The 20265-nt window shown below is 52.9% G+C and overlaps 5 protein-coding genes across 5 annotated transcripts; 3 read left to right on the forward strand and 2 right to left on the reverse strand.

Moving 5' to 3' along the window:
* Positions 1-1049: 1049 nt before the first annotated feature.
* SETTUDRAFT_90671 (uncharacterized protein) lies at positions 1050-1856 on the forward strand (the record flags this gene model as incomplete). Its single annotated transcript, XM_008029583.1, has 2 exons — positions 1050-1236; positions 1297-1856. 2 exons carry the CDS (start codon positions 1050-1052, stop codon positions 1854-1856), a joined length of 747 nt encoding a protein of 248 aa, XP_008027774.1.
* A 264-nt stretch (positions 1857-2120) lies between these two features.
* SETTUDRAFT_20870 (glycosyltransferase family 4 protein) lies at positions 2121-3847 on the reverse strand (the record flags this gene model as incomplete). The annotated part of the gene is made up of 5 exons (XM_008028753.1): positions 2121-3183; positions 3229-3617; positions 3667-3701; positions 3750-3781; positions 3831-3847. The coding sequence occupies 5 exons, from the start codon at positions 3845-3847 to the stop codon at positions 2121-2123; spliced, it is 1536 nt and encodes a 511-aa protein (XP_008026944.1).
* Positions 3848-4146: 299 nt separating this feature from the next.
* On the forward strand, positions 4147-6310 carry SETTUDRAFT_137979 (uncharacterized protein; the record flags this gene model as incomplete). The annotated part of the gene is made up of 1 exon (XM_008029584.1): positions 4147-6310. One exon carries the CDS (start codon positions 4147-4149, stop codon positions 6292-6294), a length of 2148 nt encoding a protein of 715 aa, XP_008027775.1. The 3' UTR covers positions 6295-6310.
* A 6837-nt stretch (positions 6311-13147) lies between these two features.
* SETTUDRAFT_164023 (uncharacterized protein) lies at positions 13148-14258 on the reverse strand. Its single transcript, XM_008029585.1, has 2 exons — positions 14169-14258; positions 13148-14107 (listed from the first exon to the last, which is right to left on the reverse strand). Exon 2 carries the CDS (start codon positions 14095-14097, stop codon positions 13363-13365), a length of 735 nt encoding a protein of 244 aa, XP_008027776.1. The 5' UTR covers positions 14098-14107; positions 14169-14258; the 3' UTR covers positions 13148-13362.
* A 1901-nt stretch (positions 14259-16159) lies between these two features.
* On the forward strand, positions 16160-18413 carry SETTUDRAFT_164024 (uncharacterized protein). Its single transcript, XM_008029586.1, has 5 exons — positions 16160-16695; positions 16746-17095; positions 17155-17601; positions 17654-17732; positions 17787-18413. The coding sequence occupies exons 1-5, from the start codon at positions 16266-16268 to the stop codon at positions 17972-17974; spliced, it is 1494 nt and encodes a 497-aa protein (XP_008027777.1). The 5' UTR covers positions 16160-16265; the 3' UTR covers positions 17975-18413.
* The last annotated feature ends 1852 nt before the right edge of the window (positions 18414-20265 follow it).

Raw genomic sequence — 20265 nt, forward strand, 5'->3', positions numbered from 1 at the left:
ATCAGCATCGTTCAACAAGCTTCTTCTGCAACTTGCCTACATACTGCTAGACCAGCCCACAGGATCATCTGATGTCGACATTTCAAGATGCATCCTCCTCCCCCAAAATAGCCCACGTTCCCCCCGCCCCCCTCCCTCAGGCGTTCGCGCCAACACCCAAAGCAGACTAGCGGCCGTCCGTCGAGGCTTTGGGCGGCTCCACCAACTCGCAAACCCCATCTGCCCAGCATGCAGCGCACGGGCCCGCAGCCGCCCGGTCTCGAGGCCTCTGAGCCAATGGAGCCCCAGCCGGCTATATTTGGGGTCTTTTTTTCTTCTTCCCTTTCTTCCCAGGTTGCTTTACCCGAGGCGGGGCGGCGGGTGTGGGACAGGGCGGTAAACGTCAACGGGCCATGGGCCTGTCGTGCTAAACTACTGGGTTGCAAGCCTTGCGCGAGAGTGGGTACCCGACTACTACGCGCTGTGCTAGGGGGGATTGGAGCAGGAAGCATGCACAGAAAACAACGCTGGCTTGTGTCGTGTCGCCTGGGTGCCTTTTGTGTATATAGGAAGGCCGGTTGAGAGTTGTTTCGTTTCTACCCTCCCTACTACTACTACTCCTACTACACCCACACACACTTCCTCCTCTCTTCCACACATACAGACAAAAAAGAAACGCCTGCTAGTCAGTGTGTCCGTCTCGTCAGCACTCGCCCTTTTTATTCTCGGGTTTTTTACGCCCTGCTTTCCCTGCTGGATCCGGTTATTATTTTTCCATTCTCGGACTCTTATTACGCATCATCCCCCGGAGGGAGGAAAAAGAAAAGCAATCTATTACTAGAAAAACCGTCAGCATCATCAGCGCCACACAACGACAAACACCCACGTCTATTCCGAGAAACAGAAATCATCAAGCAGTCCGCTTTGTTCTATTTCCAATCCGGGGACAGTCGCGGTATATAACTTTTGGATTTACCGTCGCGGCTTCAGAAGATCGTCTGTTACACACATACACAAACACCATAACACAACACAATAATCCATCTTCGCCCCCAAGTCGACCACTCAAAATGCTCTTCACGGCCCCGCTCAGCCTCATCTTGGCACTTGCGCCTAGCGCTCTGCTGGCTGCTCCAACACAACACATGGATTCGATAGCAGCGCTCATCCCCCGCCAGAACCTGCCCGCTGGCGTGTGGGAGCAGCTGCGAAAGACAGATTCCCTCTGCGACTTGTCCAATGTGAAGCTTCCTATTGGTGAGTAAACCACCTCCATGCAAGACTCCAAAATAAAACAACCACTAACAGTATCGTCAGCACCAACACCGCTCGGTAGCCCCGCTGAGGGCCTTTCCCTCCGCCACATTGCCATTGGCCGTGGAACCCAGAACTACACGTGCGCGTCTGCATCGGCAATGGAGGTCCCCAAGGCCACGGGTGCAATTGCCTCGCTCTTCAACGCTACGTGTGATGCTGCCCGCCTCAACACCGATGTGCTCGCTCAGGTGACGACGCTCGCGCTCAACTACGCCATCCCCACGTCGCCCGAGGCCGACAACCGCCTGTCGGGCCACCACCAGTTTACGGCTGCCGGCGTGCCTCTGTTCAATCTCCAGACGGAGAATGCCGACTACGGCCGTGTCGAGTGCGCCGTCAACGCAAAAAGCCCTGCGCCCAAGGCCGCTGCCCTCGGCAAAAACGAACTCGGCAGTGTCCCGTGGCTCAAGCTCAATGCTACCGTCGGCGACGACAAGCAGTGGGCGTACAAGGAGGTTTACCGGGTCCACACTGCTGGAGGCTCGGCGCCCAAGACATGTGAGGGCATTGAGGGTAGCTTTACTGTCGAGTACAGTGCGGAATACTGGTTTTACGCTTAAGCGAAGACTTTTTTCTGTTCTCCTCTTTTTTTCTCTTCCTCCTTTCTTGTACAGCAGCATTTACCGGCGTTTGGGGGAGTACCGGTTCAGCGTTCCGGTATGGCATATAGCCTACGGGCTTACGTAGATAGCATTACTTTCGTCGCGATTCTCTGTCCAGCCCATGAGTAGGCGACAGTAATCGTAATATTTCAATACCAAAAACCCTTTTTATACCATTTACGTCTCTTCATTAGCCTTGGTCTCCAGTTCTACCCGCATTGATCAACTATCTTCCAGCACATCTCTTTTCTGCTTGCGATACCTGGTGCTCCTTTTTCTCATTATTCCTGTTTCCTCGTCCGTGTTATCCCCGTATCGCCTGCTGAGCTCTGGTTTTGGCTGAATCGGCTTCTTGGGCCAATCCTTGCAGATATCGATTCTTGACCTGGGTGCAAAAGTTTCCAACACGAGGAAAATTAGATAGTCGACAATGACACAAATGCAGAAGAGCTTGCCAGCCCAGATTCCGCACCCGAAATATCTCTTTAAGCGCTCGATGAGTGCAAAGCTTTGCACTCCAGCTCGACCTCTGGTGGCACTCCATGCTCCAGCTGCTCCAGCGCCCTGGTAGAATTCGCTGTGGCTGATGACGCCACTGATGCCGTCGTATACCCTTTCTGTTCGTTGGGCAATGTCGGTCCAAGAGTACATTTGCTTGACCTGATTGTGGAACAGCTCCGTCCTGACTTTTCCAGCCCGTAATTTGGCGATCGCACGTCCAGTCGCTTCGACAAGCTCATCCTCTTCTGGCGCTGCGAATTCTACCATGTGCGTGGGCAAAACTTCAGGGATACCACCGACTCTTGTGGCTACGACATAGAGACCGCAGGATGCGGCTTCTACAATGACCGTACCAAACGCCTCGGTCAAAGATGGACAGAGGTAGATGTGGCCGCGTACCATGACGTCGCGGACTTCCTCGTGACGGACAGGGCCAATCATGAGAACTTTGTCCTGTAGAACATTCCGCTCAATCATCTGCTCGAGATCAATGGCCTTTGGCCCATTACCAGCAATTATGAAACGGACATTTGGGTTTGCTGCAATGATATGAGGGATGGCGGCTACTAACAAGTCGGTGCCTTTGTTGTAGTAGAGTCGCTGGATGACAATCACGGTAATGATTTCGTCTGGATCCATGGGCTGCCGAGGCCCGGGCGCCCTGTGCTGCACTGTATCTTGCGAGTTATGCGAAAGAGGGCGGAAGTTCTCAGCGACGACTGCGTTGGGGATTACCGAAACCATGAGAGGGTCTAGTGAGGCTCTGAGGACAGTGTTCTCCTTACTGCTGTTGGTTAGCAGATGACGATAATGCAGAGTGAAGACGTACCAAGTATGGCTGACACAGATGACATGATCAACGTCGCTCAGAGTGAACTTGAGCAGCTTGTTGGTGAGAATACTCCCAGCATCTGCAAAGCCAAACAGACTGTGATCTGTAAAGACGGTTCTCAATCCCATTGTACGTGCATGCAGGATGGCCTCGTGACACAGGCTGCTGAGACTGGCGTGCCCATGGACAATCTCAATGCGCTCGCGGATGACAATGTTGCGGAAGATAGGGAAGAAGGAGAAGACGGTGGGAAAGGTCGTTTCGCGGTAGATGACCAAGAAGGGAACGTAGTAGACCTTGAGCCCATTGGTCAGGTAGCGTACGCCCTTTCGGCCGGCATAGGCGTGTGTAATGACTATGACTTTATGTCCGCGGTCGATGAGTTTCTGGTCTTGTTCAGGAGACACGACAGGCTACCGGGTCGAGGACGCTTACGCTTGAGAGTTGGTACATGTGACTCTCCACTCCTCCTGCAAGATATGAGAAGACGGCTCACCACCTCTGGGCGCTGTTCATACCGGGCTGGGGATAGAAGTTGTCGCTGACCATGCTGCTGGGTGTTAGTCGGCAAGGGGGCATTGGGGGCATTGGGGACGAACGCGATGTTGTACGGCATGATGGTGGTATGCGAGGACAGACTCCTCGATTCCAGTCAAGGAGAGAATACATGACAGCTCACTAAAGCATTGGGGGCGGAGACCAAGGGGAATTGCTCCTGTCGCAGTCGCCGGTGTCGAGGTTGACAAGCGCAGGCGCGTCACTGTCGGCGTTTGGCGTCGCGGACCTCCGACCAAATTTCGAGGGTCCAGAATTCCTGCCGACTTCTTCGACGCCAACAGTCGCAAAGCGTCGCGAAGCTTTCAGGCCATTGCTTGGATTTTGTCTACCCTAGAATCGCATTGAATACCGCACGCGATGCCTGGCCCTCTGTTCAAACGATTCGCGCCGCCTGCGCCTGCGCCCCAAAAGCAGCCTTCGCCCGCTGAGGTACACACCGAGGGCGCAGAAGCCTCCAGTCCTGTTCATACCGCTACCGAGCCTGTCGCCTCTTCGATTTCTACCCATATAGAAGAGAATTCTACAGAAGATACCCCAAAGTCTATCAAGAAACCTAAAAAGAGGAAGCGCGACGCCGACAACGCAAACGACGAGAACGATGAAGTTTCGAAGAAGCACAAGAACATTCTTTCCAAGTTCGAAAAGGCCTCGAAGCTAGCCGAGGCAAAGAGCCAGCAAAATGAAGACAACGAGATGCCAAAAGACGAGGAGCAAGAGGAGCTCCACGATCTGGAGCCCATGCCACAGCCGGCACCCGTTCCCGAGCCTATATACGAGCCCACCTTCTCTACCCTACCCACATGGCTCGCCCAGCCAACCACGGTCGAGGCGTCCAAGACAGTCCCATTTGCGGAGCTAGGCGTTGATCCGATATATGTGAAGAAACTAGAAAAGCAAGGCTTCAAGGACGCTTTGGCCGTGCAAACTGCATTGCTGCCAATGCTACACCCTGGCTTTGACCAGCATCTCGGCGACATATGTGTCTCGGCAAAAACAGGATCCGGCAAGACGTTGGCCTACCTACTGCCTATTATTGAAGCACTCCGTGACCGAGCTGTGCCCATACTCTCCGCGATCATAGTCGTTCCAAGCCGACAGCTGGTCAACCAGGCTCTCCAGGTCGCCGAGGAGCTATGCGCTGGCACAAGGGTCAAAGTAGGAACGGCATTGGGCAATGTAGCATTCGCTACCGAGCAGAAGCAACTCGTCAAGATGAGGGCGCAGTATGACCCAAAGAGGGCGGAAGAGCTGAAGGAAAAGGCATCACAGCAGCACCAGACAGGTTTTATGAAAGGAAGAGGAATATACGACGATTTGAGGAGCATGCCTCTGGGCCATGTCCCGCAGTACGACTCGGGCGTAGACATTCTCATATGTACACCAGGTCGACTTGTCGAGCACATTGAACATACGACAGGTTTTCTGCTCAATGCCGTCAGATGGCTTGTCATTGACGAAGCTGACCAGCTGTTGAACCAAGATTTCCAGGGCTGGGCCAACGTGCTAATGGACGCCATCCACGGTGAAACTCCAACTGAGTTTATGAATGCTCGCGAACGAATTGGTACACGGGAACGCGATGCCAACTCTACTTGGTCGGTGGCATTACCAGCACGAAGACAGCTTACGAAAGTAGTGCTTTCGGCGACCATGGAGAAGGATCTCACCAAACTCGGCACTTTGAGACTAAAGCGCCCAAAGCTGGTTGTTGTACAAGACGCGAGCGTGGAGCAGCAACCACTCGAAAATGAAGACAACGCTTTCGAGCTGCCGTCACGACTCGACGAGTTTGCCGTGCACGTAGGCGATGGCTCCAACAAGCCTTTGCACCTAGTGTACGTGCTACTCAACTATGTCTTCACCGAAAAGCAGCAAGAAGCAGACTCGTCCTCGGATTCATCCTCGTCAGACTCGTCTTCAGATTCATCGTCAGACCCTGACTCTGACTCGGACTCCGGCAACGCCAACCAAGCATCAGTCTCGCAACAACCAGGCCGCGTTTTGATCTTTACAAAGAGCACCGAGAGCGCATCTCGACTATCGCATCTGCTAAGCGTTCTCATGCCCACCTTCAAGCACCACATGAAAACAATGACCCGCGCGCTAACAGCAGACGCATCCCGCAAACTGCTCAAAGCCTTCAGCTCCGGCGCAATCAAAATCCTGATTGCCTCGGACGCCGCGTCTCGCGGCCTGGACATCCCAGACATCACACACGTCATCAACTACGACTTGCCCACGAGCATCACGAGCTACGTCCACCGCGTGGGCCGTACCGCCCGCGCGGGGAAACCTGGAAACGCCTGGACCCTGTTTACCCGCACAGAGGCAGCTTGGTTCCTCAAGCAGGTCGCCAAGGGCGACGCTATCAAGCGCGGAAATAAGAGGGTTAGGCGCATGGAGTGGAAGGAGAGTACCGTTACGGCGGACGGAAAGAAGAAGGCGTATCGTGCTGCGCTGAAGCAGTTGGAGAGTGCTGTTACGGGTAATAGCGAGACGGGATAGTTGGAGTTGTCAATGCAAGAAAAAAGCCTTGTTAGTTGGTTGAGCAATACCCATTGAAATTGTTGATTGCGGTATATGTCGTTTGGTCTCTTCATCAATAATCAGTACAGGGTATAACAGCCTCTGCTCCTGACGCCTGGCTATGCATGTCCACTTTGTATAGTCCGCTGAAATAATCGAGATTGCCTGTGTATACACTTGTACATTCGTCACAGCACGGAAATCAACAGGAACATCCAACCCAGCAAGCTCTTGATATTCACGCTGATTACGATTCTTGCCCAGCTATCTGAAGCACAAAAGACAGTATAGCCCTTACGAGGACTTACGTACAATACATAACATTCTGCAACAAATGATACCACTCATACCATTTCCAACGCGTCTTGAATGACTCTCCCTTTTGTTGCTGCTACAAACGTACCTGGGCAAGCCACAAACGCAAACCCCACAGTCCCAGCCTATCACCACGCTCGTTGTACTGCACCGCACACCTCGAGGCACCACGTGGGTGTGGCCTTGGCAGCAAACAAAAGAAAAAGAACAAGGCTGTAGGAGTACGCCTGTGTGCAGGACAGCTGAGATAAACAAGGCAACCCGCGACGGCGCCTTGCTGCATGACAAGGGGTGAGCCTCGGGACTTTGGCTGACGGACATGGACATGTGATATGAAGGCTGTATATTTGGGCTGCTGCATGTGGGACAGCCGTCAGCCTTGCAGGTGGGCTCCGCCTCGCCTCGGCCTTCTCATTTTTCCTCGTACTATATGTATGTACATATGCAGATGCAGTAGCAGTAGTGAGCAGTGCGACGGAGACGGGTCATAACGCCGAGGGGGCGAGGAACGTGATTCGAGAAGAGCCAGCTTGAGTTTAGCTATTGCGGCTGGGCGTTTCCTCCTCCCTTACTTACTTGAGCCGCCTTCGCGGTCAGTGGCTTTTGGATGCTCCGATATATCGCCCGAAAAGCGGCCATGAGACACGTTGTGCGTCGAGGGTGCGGCAGTGGCAGTGAGAAGCAAGCGAAAGGCTAGACGGGATGAAGTAGCCATCCGACGAAGCGCCGGGGCTTCTGATCGGTGAGCTGCGTGTGTGGCGAGTGCGATTAGTGGAGCGTGTCGGCTAAAGTTGACTGTTGGCTGTTCTGTAGCCTTGGAGGACATCTTTGTAGTGTCCTGATCAAAGGTAAACGCTAGTGAACACGGGTTGTGGATATGGCATTACTCGGGCCGTAGGGCTATTTTTCTTGGGCCGGTGTATGTAATGTGGGTCTGTTGCTGTCCTAGTCTAGGTTTGACGCGGAGACTGGCCTCCACGGCTTGACTGTGGCCTAGTGAACAACAAGTGTCACAGAGAAATACAAGCTGATAGATGGCCAGATGTTGGCCTATCGACAACACGACGTCTCTGGCTAAGAGTCCCACTAATCCCTGCATCATTGTATGCAAGGAATCATCCTGGTCCGGTGCCTCTAACTTGATGTAATGACCTGCATGTACTTGTGCAATGTCAACCGACATGGAGTCTTCCATCCCATATTGCTGGGGCAATGGAGCCCGTAAACCGTCTTTCTCATCATGAGATTTGTTTCGCTTGGTTTGGATACGCGAAATCAAAGGGCCATGGCCAGAAGGTGTACTGGCTCTGACTGCTAGCATGACTATGCACCCATCCTCTGTGCTGGCCGGACCGAAGGATGAAAAGGATCACATTATCCGCTGCAAGTAATACAGGTCGGTAGAAGTAGTGCAAAAGATTATTGTAGAAAGATTGCGAAGTTCAAAGAATGCAATCCTACCTCGGCTCTCGTAAATGATAGATCGATCCGTGTGAGTCTCAGGCCAGCCCTCTATTTTGAGAATATTTATCCTAATAAAAAAATATCTCATTTTTTTTATAGAATGATAGTAAAATAATGCTATAAGAAAGTTATTTAAACATTGGCTTTTTTAAGTAGCTTCCTTAAAGGCTATATCAGAGTGGCGAATAGGTCTCGATCTTAGATAGGTTAAAGCGAGATAGGTACGCTATAGTGCTATACAACTGCTAAATACTCTATTAGAAAAAGAGTTCTGGTAATTTAATAAATAAGTAAATATAATTAATTCTAAGATAAAATAACTAGTATTAATTTATATAAGAGATGAACTAGTGAAAAGTTAGCTATAATAAGTGTAATAACGAGATCTATCCTGTTCTTATACCTATTGCTTCTAGTCCTAGTATTAGACATCCCTCCTAAAGTCACTGACTCCAGGCCCTGCCTGTGAGGCCATGTCCTCACATGAACGGGGTGGCATCACTGATGCTATGGTCTTGGCGTGATGCCATCCACGTGATCGCCGCCCTGCGGTGATCATTACCTTTTGACGTGGCGCCCAATGGTCTCTAACCTGCGGCCCTCGTCCAGGAGAGATCCTTCGTTGTTACTTGCAACACCCACCCTGACAAGGAGTCTTCTATAGATCGGTAGGATTTCGGTAGGATTTCGGTAGTAATCGAGAACTCTTGTCTTTCTGTAGCGGCAATGACTTTTACGTAAAAGCGTCCTTTGTATACTAAGCACTATAATTTCAGTCTTATTCTCTATAAGAACATAGATTTACGCTCAAATGTTAGCATGGTAGGTTGTTAGATTGTAATGGTTGTGAAAGATGGTGTGGAAAGCCTGGAGCTGTGATAAAGAACTGTGATAATTGTATTCTTCTGATCTGCTATAATCGTGTTCTATGTTGTTGTTCTATTGTCTAATTAGCCTCCTTTTTATTATGCGTACACTAATCTAACTACTTTAAATTAGTTGTATTACGGTGGATCGTGCTTGCTAACTCATACAGAACCCGGGTGCTCCAGAGCACTAGGATTCTATCTACCACCCTAAATATGGCTAGTTATTATCTAACATAGGTAGTATATAAACATACACTACTTCCTAATCATTTCTTAACATGCTAGTTAAAAGATTTATTTTATAACAGACTTGATTGAGCTTACGTTAGGCAATCGAATTTCACCCTATAACTATCCACTGTAAGAGGCTACGCCTAAGTGTGTGTGATCGAGTATATCTATACGACTACCTGGACTTCAAGAAGCTTGAAGTCTTGTTACTGCCTTTTTGGCTATGGATGGCGTAAGTAGTCGTACGCTCGGCCCGTTGGGCCCGCCCATTACATCCACTATCATGCAGCTTATCTACATAAGTATTTTCGCTATTGTTCTTAATACTGTCCCTATCTTAGGACAGTGTACTAGATCTTATGGAGAGTATAATGTACAAAACCCTTTGCCTTCTCAAGAGCGATTGTTAATTTGAAGACAGGCTTGTAGTAAAGATGGGACGCGAATAGTAAGTGGATTCAAAAGCATAATATGTTTTTGTGTCAAGTTGCTTAATAAATTAGATCCGGTGCAATGGATATTATGGAAGAACCCTCCTGAACTGCGACGCATCTACAGGGTGCGCGTATAACACCCGTAAACAAGTTTGGCAGTGCGCCTAAGTGTATATTTGTTAGATTGTCATGGTTTATCAAAGACAGGAGTAAAAAACTGTGATGTATAGCTATCTTGTTAAACTCTTGGATCTCTGCAACAGGTGACTAATTGTGTGGCTCTCGATCCCTGACTTCAACCAGCCCTAGTTGGCTTAGAAATCCCCGCTACTGGTTTACTAGGAGTACTTTGGTGAGGCTAGTAGCTATCATCTCAGAAGATCTTGTGTATACCACTTCGATCTGTTGGTTGGTCACTTCCTGTCAGAGCTAATAGTTGTGGATATCCACGTGTCTAAGCTTTGTAGTCAGTCTCAATACTGTTTGAGCTACAAGACGGATTATCTTCTAATTATCGCATTAAATAGTGATCGTAGGACTCAGTAGCTTGACCTTGAGTTCACTAATTAATCGTGAGGTAAAAATGGCTTCTTTAGCTACCTGTGAGAGAGCCAAGAGCTGCGTAGAGGAGGGAGCCAACTTTTCGTTAGTATTTAGTTAATCTTAGTTAGGCTAGCTAGTCCCTCTCTTAGCATAAGTTCGCTAGTTGCTATAGGAGTATTGTGGCGGATTATCCAATCGTCGACTAGTTTGTTGATGTTTTTATAGTAGGCAACTTAAGAGAGATAGATTAGCTATTTGTGTTAATCCTTAATCACCTTGATTCAAAGGAACTACTAGAGGTTGTCTCCACTAGTAATGGAGTATCGTTGTTTAAGCTAATCTATTGTTTCTTAAGCTTTCTTAGCTCAATCCTTATAATAGGCTAGGATTATGTCGTCTATATAATAGAAGATAATAATCCTATGTATCTTTAATTATATAGTAGGGCTTGTAGGGTACAATCTAGAGCCCAAGTTAATTAAGCGTCGCTATGAAATTCTCCTACTAGAGGAATGGGGATATCCTTAGCCTATATAGAGCTTTCTTAATCTGTAGGATAGTGCCTAGTTCCTACTAGCTTTAAAAAATATTTAGTTAACTATAGTAAAGAAATAAGTAGTAAAGTAATAATAGTAGAGTTTTAATAATAGCAGGGTCTTAGCATAACTGTAACGATGTTACAACTTCGCCAAGTATTGAGCCAATCCCAGAGCCGGATCGGAGGAAGTACCTGCCGCCCTTCATCAGCCATTCGCCCGAGGTCGGATCCGAATTCGGACCCGACTAGGATAGGTATATATTGAGACACTCCCTGTAGCTAGCTCTGTAGACTTTTGATATCCTTTCGTACAAGGCCTATAGGTGGCTTGTTGAATCTAGGCTCTTTGTGATCCCACGCACTCCCATATGCCTCTGAGTGATCCTACGACCGAAACAGATCCGACCTGCCTTACCTGCGCCGTTACAATAACAAGGGAAACTTTTTGCCTAGTACTGTATTGTGGTGAGCGAAGGAAGACAGCCCCCACGCCTGACCAGGGCGTACTCGCAGCACAAGGATGTCCTTCAGAATTGTGATATTATTGCTTCGAGTAGCAGTTGGCACCGACCTAATACTGGTTTCACGTCGGTCGTTTTTTGAAGCAATTGTTTTGCGCAAAGTCCTGCAGGGGATCTGTTTTCGCTTTTCAATAAGTATCTCTTTTTAAGACTCGCTGCTGTTTCTGCGCTAGTTAGCTTGAGCAAAATGCGCAATCCGCTCTGCTAGCTGTTTTCTATTTCTCTTGCATGTAAATGGCAGACCTAACCGAAGCTAGAAGTTGGCCACCTAAACTTTTCAGCGCAAGGTCCTCAGGTTAATGGGCTACTGTACCCACGGCAGCCGATAGGAGGTTCCGACGTTTTAGCGCGAAAGAGGACGCGAAAGTGCTCTGACGATTGCGGGTATGTGTGTACAACTGATTGGCGTCTGCGGAAGTGGATCAGCAGACGCCCGCTGAAGCTAAGCCGGAGACTGCGGGTTGTACGATATGTGCGGGTGAGCAAGGATACGGGCTGCTTGGATGTAAACGGATCCGGGTTAGCGCAACAATGATCGGTAGTCAAACATGACGGTAGCCGTTCCCCGACGTTGGCCAGCTTGGCATTGCGTGTTGCAGAATCTGTTCGCATGCTGTTCATGCTGCACTACCCTAGCACGCTTACGGTGCCGAAATGTCAATTGGGATAGGCCGGGTGACACAGCATTACCAACGGCTGCACATGGCAGCGAAGAGCCATTCAGCGCAGCTGGAGCAGGCAATGTAACACGGCACGGCAGAAGTTAGGCGTGTGGGGTACAGGCCCGTAGCTTGAGCCTGGACGATGGCCTGATTGTTTGAGCGTGGAGGAACGGACACGGAGTACGGCAAAAGCACTGAACACCTAAGCGGTCAGCAAAGAAGCCCTTGCTCGAGACCATGGTGTACACGGGACCGGTGTGCTTTCCTCTTGGACACTGTTTGTGGGGCCAAAGGTTGTGTTGCTTGTGATATGTAATCTGCAAGTGAGGCGTATGCATCCAAGCTTCTCTGGATGCGAATTGGACGGCACAGCCTGTCTTGTGTGCATGCTGCATCTTCTTCCAAAGCCAATCGTAGGGATCGGAAGGGGGTTGACGAAATTCGAACGTCGTTGGTGTTTGCCATGCTCAGCCCGACATGGCGGTCATAGGATGAAACGACATGAATACCCAGATGGCGGCCATTCGCCACGAAGCACACCCACGCATGCTCCGAGTCCGACTCTTGATGTGGATGCGTAGATGTGGATGTGGTGTGACCCACCTCGACAAAAGCGATGATCAAACAAGACACAAAGCGTAGAAAATCGTTATAGGCTAGCAGAATAAGAGCCATTGCCGTTAAGAAACGCTGGCGCATGGTAGGCAGGGATAGATGCAGGTCAACCTTAGTCCCGAATGATGATGATGATGATCGGCCCGCGGAGAGTGCATTCGGCGTTGGAGCATTTGGCTTGGAGGTACAGCTCACAGCGTCTGATGCTCACGTGACGACATACGCATGCATATGAATGTGACGCAAAATCACGGATCCAGCGCTACACTCACCTGCGAATTGACATCAGAGCATCCGGTTGGCAATATAATGTATGCAGAAGCTGGCGATCAGGAGAAATTCCAGTAGCCGGCCTGAGTACTGCGCTAGTCTCGTCGATCAAGCGCATGCAGCGAGAAGCTGGAAAGACAGTGGTGAGTATCCCTGCTTCTCGCTTTTTGAAACATGCAGAGCCCTCAAAGCAGCGGTGTGCTTCTTGAACAGTGTCAAATCACATCCAGCTCAATATTGGAAAGGGTGCCTCGAGGTGCAGAATCGGGAAAAGTCAGACGAGTGCACAGCTGGGTTTGGTCAACGAGGCGCTGGACTGGCAAAGCAGAAAAGTAACAGAGACACTGCAGCGTAGTATTGCTGTGCTATTGAAGATGCTGGTATATCGCAGATGTCACCATGCAAGGCCTTGGCGATGCATGCTGTGAGTTCTAAACGTGTGGCTGAGGTACCTGTCGTCGGGTGTGACAGCACCAACGCTGCATGGCGGCGGCGTGGCCTCGTAGAACTGTTGCCGGTCCACTGATGTGGGGGACTGGCGACGGACGCCATGGCGTCTAGGTGACAATTGCCGCGCGCGGGTGATCATTTTTTCTTTTTGTCCTTGATCTTCTTTTTCGTTTCTGCCCCGCTGCTTGCCCCGCTGCCGCCAGCCTCGCCGGCCATTTCTGCCATCATGTCCTGCAAGAAGTTCTCGCTGATGCCGCCTCCCGTCAGGGCGGGGGAGTGCAGGGGAAGGATCTTGTTCAGCTTCCAGCCCTTGGGTATCGCCGGCTCTGGCATCTCCTTGGGCATGGGCAGGCCTGCAATGGGCAACCGGAAGGGCGTGTTCTTCTGGGTCGGGTTCGCCTTGAGGGCCTGGGACATGAGGATATAGAGGTGGTGCTTGTTCTTGACCAATTGGCTCATCGTCTTGCCCTCGTGCTTGAGGAGGACGCGCACCCTTCCAGGATTGCTCCAGTCCTTGGGATGTGTTTTGTCGGGCTCAAAAACGGTGCGCAGGCCGAGGTCGGCGGCGGCGTCGGCCATCTCGCGCGCCAGAGGATTCTCGACGGCAAGGCTCTTGCCCACGCGGCGGCCCTCGGCCCTGGTGCGCGATATGTCAAAGTATATGGGGTACAGACACTGGTAGTGCTTGGACTGCTCGCGGTCCGTCGTCGTCTTGATCGAGGGCCCCTGCGGCTGCAGCATCTGCGTGGGCATGGACGAGCTGGCGGCGGCGGGCATGTTGCTGGCGTTGATCAGAGCGGGCACGTCGTCAATGTCCATCTCGGCCGGCTCGCTGTCCGAGTCGCTGACCTCTTCGACGCACGGATTCATCGTGTCGGTGCTGTGCATGCGCCGGTCAGCCTCGGGGTGTGCACGGCGTCGTCCGCGGCGGCGCCACTCACCTCGCTGCTGCTGTCTCGTCCAGGCGTCGTGGACGTGGTTCACGTCGTGGGCTGGCGGACGTGGGGAAGCTAGAGGGGCGGGGCTTGGCGGCCACAGACAGAGGCACAGACATACAGTAGTCATAATAGGCACCGGCACCAGCACCAGCACCAGCACCAGCACCAGCACGCGCACACGCACGCGCACAGGCGCTGCCCGGGCCGGATCAGTATCGTCTGCGCGGCGCACTACGGCCCGGCCACCTGCCTCTCTGCTCTGCTCGTTTCAGCGCCCGAACGACTGCCCTCCTCTGCGCCGCCCGGCCAGCCCTCAACCATGCCCTTCTTCACCGCAACTTGTCGCCTGCCAAAAACCACCCTCGACGGCCGTGCTGGTCACGATGCAACTCGCCTGCCGGCACACCAAGGGGCTGGCTGTTGTGGCCTGCGCCCGCCACCTCAGGCTGCGGTTCGCTTCACTTAGCGGACGCTCCTCTGCACGACCCCTTCTCAATGGCTGTCCCAGAACCGAGCCCGGCACATGCACGCTTGCTTTTCCCGCTGTCGCCTCGTACCGCCCTGTTATCTCGGTGCCACGCATGCGCAGGTGGATGGGCGTCGAGCGCGCAGCCAGTCAGTCTGCACCCACCCGCCACCTCGTGGACCTTCCAACCTGGGGACCGCCCGGCGATTCGACTCAAACCGCGTCCAGGGAAGCCATGGCGCCGCCTGCCATGGCGCCGCTCTGCCAAATCACTGTCCGACGGCAAACCTCCGCGTCTAGGAACTCGCTGGACCCTCGACACCCAACTGTGGTTGCCTCCTCGTGCGGCTATGGAGCCAGTCTAGCCATCACACCACCTCATCATAAGAAATCGAACAGTCTCTAACTGTATTCGGCCTAGCACTGTTCGATTTCTTTTGATGAGGAGGTGATCACAGGGAGTCATGTCAAGTCATCATGCACTTGCAAGGCTACTAGCCTTCCACCGAACCCCCCCCCCTGCGAGGGCGCCTGGAGCAGTATGCCTAACGTCATCTGGATTCTCTGGCCCTCTGGCAGGCCACCTCCGGTCTCTCATGGCGAGCATTCTTGTCGTCTGCCAATCACTGCACTGCCCGTTGGTATTTTATGGGCAATTCATCCCCACGTTTATGCTCCCATGTAGCCTGGTTACACAAGATAAACGGTATGTTCCGATCCGATCGTCCTAGTAGCACTGGCACGCATGGCAGCCGCAGCAACAACCTTGTCGATCTTACCAGACAGGGATCCATACGAAACCCCACACAGCCATGTGGCCGTAATGCATTATCGTCGGCGTTTGTGGGTTCACCAACGCGAGGCAATTTTTACTTTGTTTGGTACCTGTGTTTCATGCTACCGAAATGTCTTTGATTGATGCTCTGATGCCAGGAAACGACCCATGTCCACAGCTTTCTGCGTTGATCTGGCCAGCCATTGTTTCCTCTCTCCGGAATGTTCGGCACCTGGCCCTGACATGGCCGCAGGCAGCTGTGCCGCCCTGGTCTTACTTAGACACGACATGTTCCATCACACAGGGCTGACTGGCCTCGGGCAACCCTGGAAAGCATATATTACCTGCAAAAGTGCCATAGCCTGAATTGATTGGCTCACCGGATATACCTCGAGTAAGCAGTTGACCGTTGAGTTTTCACAAGAAATGAATAAGCCCACGACTTTCCAAGGCCTTCCGTGCGCAAGCAAGGCCTTTGCAACTTTTTAGCTAGTCCAAGCTAAAGCATCTTTTTCGGGGAAAACCCCCCCGACCTCGTCTTTCCCGACGGCTCGGAAGATCCAGCTATAATCGGGTTGCCGAAGGCTTCAAGTATGGTACTAGTGACCTGGGCCCTGATTACGCGATAGACGCTCCGTCCCAAGCAAGCGCCTTACCGGTCACGTCGCAACACGATCCCATGAATAGCCCTGGCTAGTATAAAGTCGGGGGCGTTTCATCCCAGGCTTCGTCATTTGTTCCATTCCTTCCCTAATCATTGAGCGACTCGACCCTCAACCACACATTGTCTCTTGTCGTACACACGAGTTTGGTCTTTGGGGTGCACAGCTACCATTGACTCTGTCAGTGCTTCTCGGTTATGGCGCCAGGCTTGTTGGTCGATGAGAGCAGCAGCCCCTGCGCGGCTCCTGATATGGGCGTCTCACCACCAATGAGCAATCCAACACCAATTGCAACGACTAATGGCGGCCGCCGGAGTCGCCGGAGCCCACTTCTCAAACGCAGCGTCAGAAGTCTCCCGCTTTGGCTGAAGAGCGCAAAGGGAAGCTGGCTAGTGGTCACAGATGGTGTCAAAACGTGGAGGGTGTTTGATGCTTCTGGGGGAGCTGCAGTATCCAACATTGGTCATGGCGACAGGCGGGTTCACGACGCAATTAGGGCACAGGAACAGACGGGCGTCGCCTATGCGGCCTCGATGAGCTTCGACACGGAGGTGGTATGGCAGTTTGCAGACCACCTCCTCGAATCTACAGGGGACGAAATGGCAGAAGTCGTCTTCTACAGCTCAGGTACTGTGGTCTGTACAAGTATTGGACCTACCCACTGACATGCAGCGTAGGATCCGAAGCTGCAGAGGCCGCCCAGAAACTGGCCTATCAGTATCAGTCGAGGTTGAAGCGGGAACCGCAGCCTGGACGCCGCTGGTTCATCGCTCGTGACCGATCGTATCACGGAGCGACTCTAGGTGCTCTTGCAGTTGGCGGGCACAAGGGACGAAAAGACATGTACAAGCAGATTCTGCCTAGCAATACACAGTTCATCTCTCCCTGCAATCCATACCGGGATATGGACGAGGGGGAGACTGTAGTACAGTATATAGACCGACTAGCGGATGAGCTGGACCGCAAGATTTGTGAGCTAGGCCCTGAGACGGTGGCAGGCTTCTTTATGGAGCCTGTTGTAGGAGCAGTAAGTTGTGCACATGTATTGCAGGTTACGCATAGCTGTTCACTGACGCACTCGTGCAGGCACTCGGATGCGTTCCGGCGCTGCCTGGCTATCTCGCAGCCATGAAGAAGGTGTGCAAAAAGTACGGAGTGCTTCTCATCCTGGACGAAATCATGTGTGGAATGGGCCGGACCGGGTACATGCACGCTTGGCAAGAGGAGGGGGTGGTACCGGATATTCAAATGGTGGGCAAGGGACTGGCGGGTGGCTACGCTCCTATGTCGGCGCTACTTGTCGGGCCAGAGGTGGTGAACGCTCTTGGGGATGACTGCTTCGCCCACGGGCATACGTTCCAGAACTTCCCCGCGGGATGTGCTGCAGGCCTTGCCGTGCAAAAGATTGTCGAGGAAGACAAGCTGCTGGACAATGTCAAGGACAAAGGGGACAAGCTGATGAAGAAACTGGTGGCGCGTCTTGGGGATCATGCTCATGTTGGAAACATTCGAGGAGCAGGTCTTTTCCGAGGAGTGAGTGCTGGGCATGGTTGGGACGGTGTTGAGTGGTTGCTGACAAGGACAGATTGAGTTTGTACGCGACAAGGCGACCAAGACACCCTTTGACTCGGAGGCAGCGGTAGCGTGGAGAATCCATGAGCAAGGTAGGCAGCTGCCATGAGTATGCAAGATTTGTCAGAGGCTAATGCGCGGTACAGGTCTGAAGGACGGTTACAATCTCTACGTGTACCCAGGCTCGGGAACAGTGGATGGAGAGCGCGGAGACCACATCATCATTGCCCCAGCGTTCAACATTACGGATGCCGACGTCGACATGATTGTGGAGAGGGTGCGGAAGCTCGTGGTTGACTTTTTTGAGGATTTCAACAAGACGGCCAAATTGTAGTCGCTCAGGCTATATCGACGTCGGGCACGTTTGGCGCAGGGTTGCTCGGGACTAGACTGGACGATTTTGTTTGGCCTGTTTGTTTCCATGGCAACAAGTCATGAGCATCATGTGGGCGAGGATTTTTTGCCTTGGTGTTTTCTTTGTTTTCTCTCGTTGCGTTGCGGTTTGGCCTCCTGGAAGAGAGGGGGATTTTTGCAAGCGTTCACGAGGCATTGGGGCAAAATACGGTGCATGGGAATGGCTGTTTGAACACGTCGTGGCGCATGGACGGGTGGTTTGAGTCGCGTAATAGTTATGCTTGGTGGCGCCATGGTTTCCTGGGGTGAAGGGGATAGATAGGGCACAAATTGACGAGGCGTCGTGTACAGATTGCGTGAAGCCAGGCGGGCTGTATGCGTGCGAGAGTCGGAGCATTGTCGCAGAGGCAGAGGTGGTCGGGCTTGGGGGGGCTCCACCAATCAGGGACGGGGCTGGGCACGTGCCAAGAGGCAAGTGTGCCGCAGCCACGACTACCGACGCAGCGAGGCAGGACTCGGGCTTGGCGGCTGGGGCGGCGCTAGGCCGCAAGAGGGAGGCGCAGAGGATCGAGGGTGAAGGGCAGCTGACGGGCGGCGGCGATGCAGCGAGGGGGTGCTGGGCCTAGTGCAGGCATGCGTACGTACGTACCGAGACTGCAGACTGCAAGGCGCAGTGCTGTGTGTGTGTGTGTGTGTGCGCGTGTGTGTGTGTGCGGGTGGGGAGTGGGTTAGGCGGTGGGCAATGACGTTATTGGCAGCAGCGCGGTGGAGAGGGTGTAGAGAGGATGCAAAAGCCCCATCGGTGGGCTGAGTAATGGCTGACCCAACGACTGTAAGAGAAGCGTCGTGGTGCGCAGTGCAGCGCGTCTCACCTCAGCCTATACTCGGGAATCTTGCCACACACACACACACACACACACGGCGCACGCGCGGTTCCTGGCCCCAGGACAGTCAACGAGAGACGCTGGCTGCGTCATGGCCGCCATGATGATGAATTGCGCGTTTGGCTTGGCGCCCTTTTTTTTTCTCTCTCTCTTGCTCGCTCGTCCATAGCCCGACTACATGTGGGAGATGGTATAATACGGCAGGAACCGCCGCTGGATGCCTCGTATCCAAAGAGCTGCCGACGCGCGCACCGAGAGCAGAAGCGCTAGCCGCCGAATGGGCGGAAAGACCCTGGCCCAAGACAGCCATTTCCCCTCTTCCCTCCGGCCGTCCATCCGCAGGCGAGAGAGCGGCGGGCGAGGGTGAGATGGAGCGTGAGCGTGAGCCTGAGTGAGAGAAGGGCCAGAGGTACGTAGCTGTGTGACGAGGCCATGGTGAGGGGGGGGGCGGAACGGGATATAATATGGTTGGCCTGGGCCATGTGCCGCCGCCGCCGTTCCTCAACAAAAAACGCAAAGAGAGACAGACACAGACGCAGACGGAGATTGGAGAGACGGAGAGCTGGCCTTGCAAGGCAGATGACATGTTTTGGGCGCGCGCACGCAGACGGACGGCTTCCCGTGACCCATGCATGCCGTCGAGTGGCTTGGGCGCTTGCTTCACTTTGGCCGCACACACACACACGCCCCAAGCGGCCGTAAGTACTTAGTCGTCGTCGTTTGGCGCGGATGCATCCATCCATGTGCGGTATCGAGATTGAGATTGCTAGGTGGATATTATAGTACGGCATGTAGGGAGCCCGCGCCACGGCCCGGGGCAGCCACTGACTGTGCATGTGTGTGTGATGCTTGGGGCTTTTTCTCTTTCTTTTCCTTCTGGACTGGCCAAATGTCTACTACTTAGTTGTATATGCGGCGGTTTCACGCCCACAGCCTGCGACGTGGTGGGCCCTTTGCAGGGCCGACCCAGGCGAACGGGTGCAGCAGATGCCGTCGATGAACGTACATGGTGCATGTATATATATACGGGCAGGCGGGTGTCTGTGTCGAGTGTAGGTGTGCACAGAGGGACGGAGAGGCGTGGATACGTGCATGTGAATGTGTCCATGTAGTAATAGTACTGAGTAGTAGCGGTAGTAGTGTCGAGACGGATAATATCACCATGGCAATGCAGGCCATGGCTCGCTCGACACGCCATGGCAACGAGCAGCGGCGGCGTCTCCGTCGGTCGCCCGGCTAGGCGTGTGCCCATGGCCGAATTGCACACTTGGGGCGCGCAGGTGATGCACCGTCTAGTGCCGTCGCCGCGAAGGAAAGGCGGTTGCAGCGCAGGCGAATGACGAGCAGGTGGACCGCACAGGCCCGGCTTCTCACCACAGACTCCGCA

The sequence above is a fragment of the Exserohilum turcica genome (genome assembly GCF_000359705.1).
Source record: "Exserohilum turcica Et28A unplaced genomic scaffold SETTUscaffold_3, whole genome shotgun sequence".
NCBI classification, from domain to species: domain Eukaryota; kingdom Fungi; phylum Ascomycota; class Dothideomycetes; order Pleosporales; family Pleosporaceae; genus Exserohilum; species Exserohilum turcicum.

Bases quoted from the DNA above. Each gene is read 5' to 3' on its own strand.
- SETTUDRAFT_164023 (XM_008029585.1), bottom strand. From the start codon at position 14,097: ATGAATCCGTGCGTCGAAGAGGTCAGCGACTCGGACAGCGAGCCGGCC.
- SETTUDRAFT_164024 (XM_008029586.1), top strand. From the start codon at position 16,266: ATGGCGCCAGGCTTGTTGGTCGATGAGAGCAGCAGCCCCTGCGCGGCT. The intron at 16,696-16,745 runs GTACTGTGGTCT...CATGCAGCGTAG, and splicing joins AGTCGTCTTCTACAGCTCAG to GATCCGAAGCTGCAGAGGCC. The intron at 17,096-17,154 runs GTAAGTTGTGCA...GCACTCGTGCAG, and splicing joins TGGAGCCTGTTGTAGGAGCA to GCACTCGGATGCGTTCCGGC.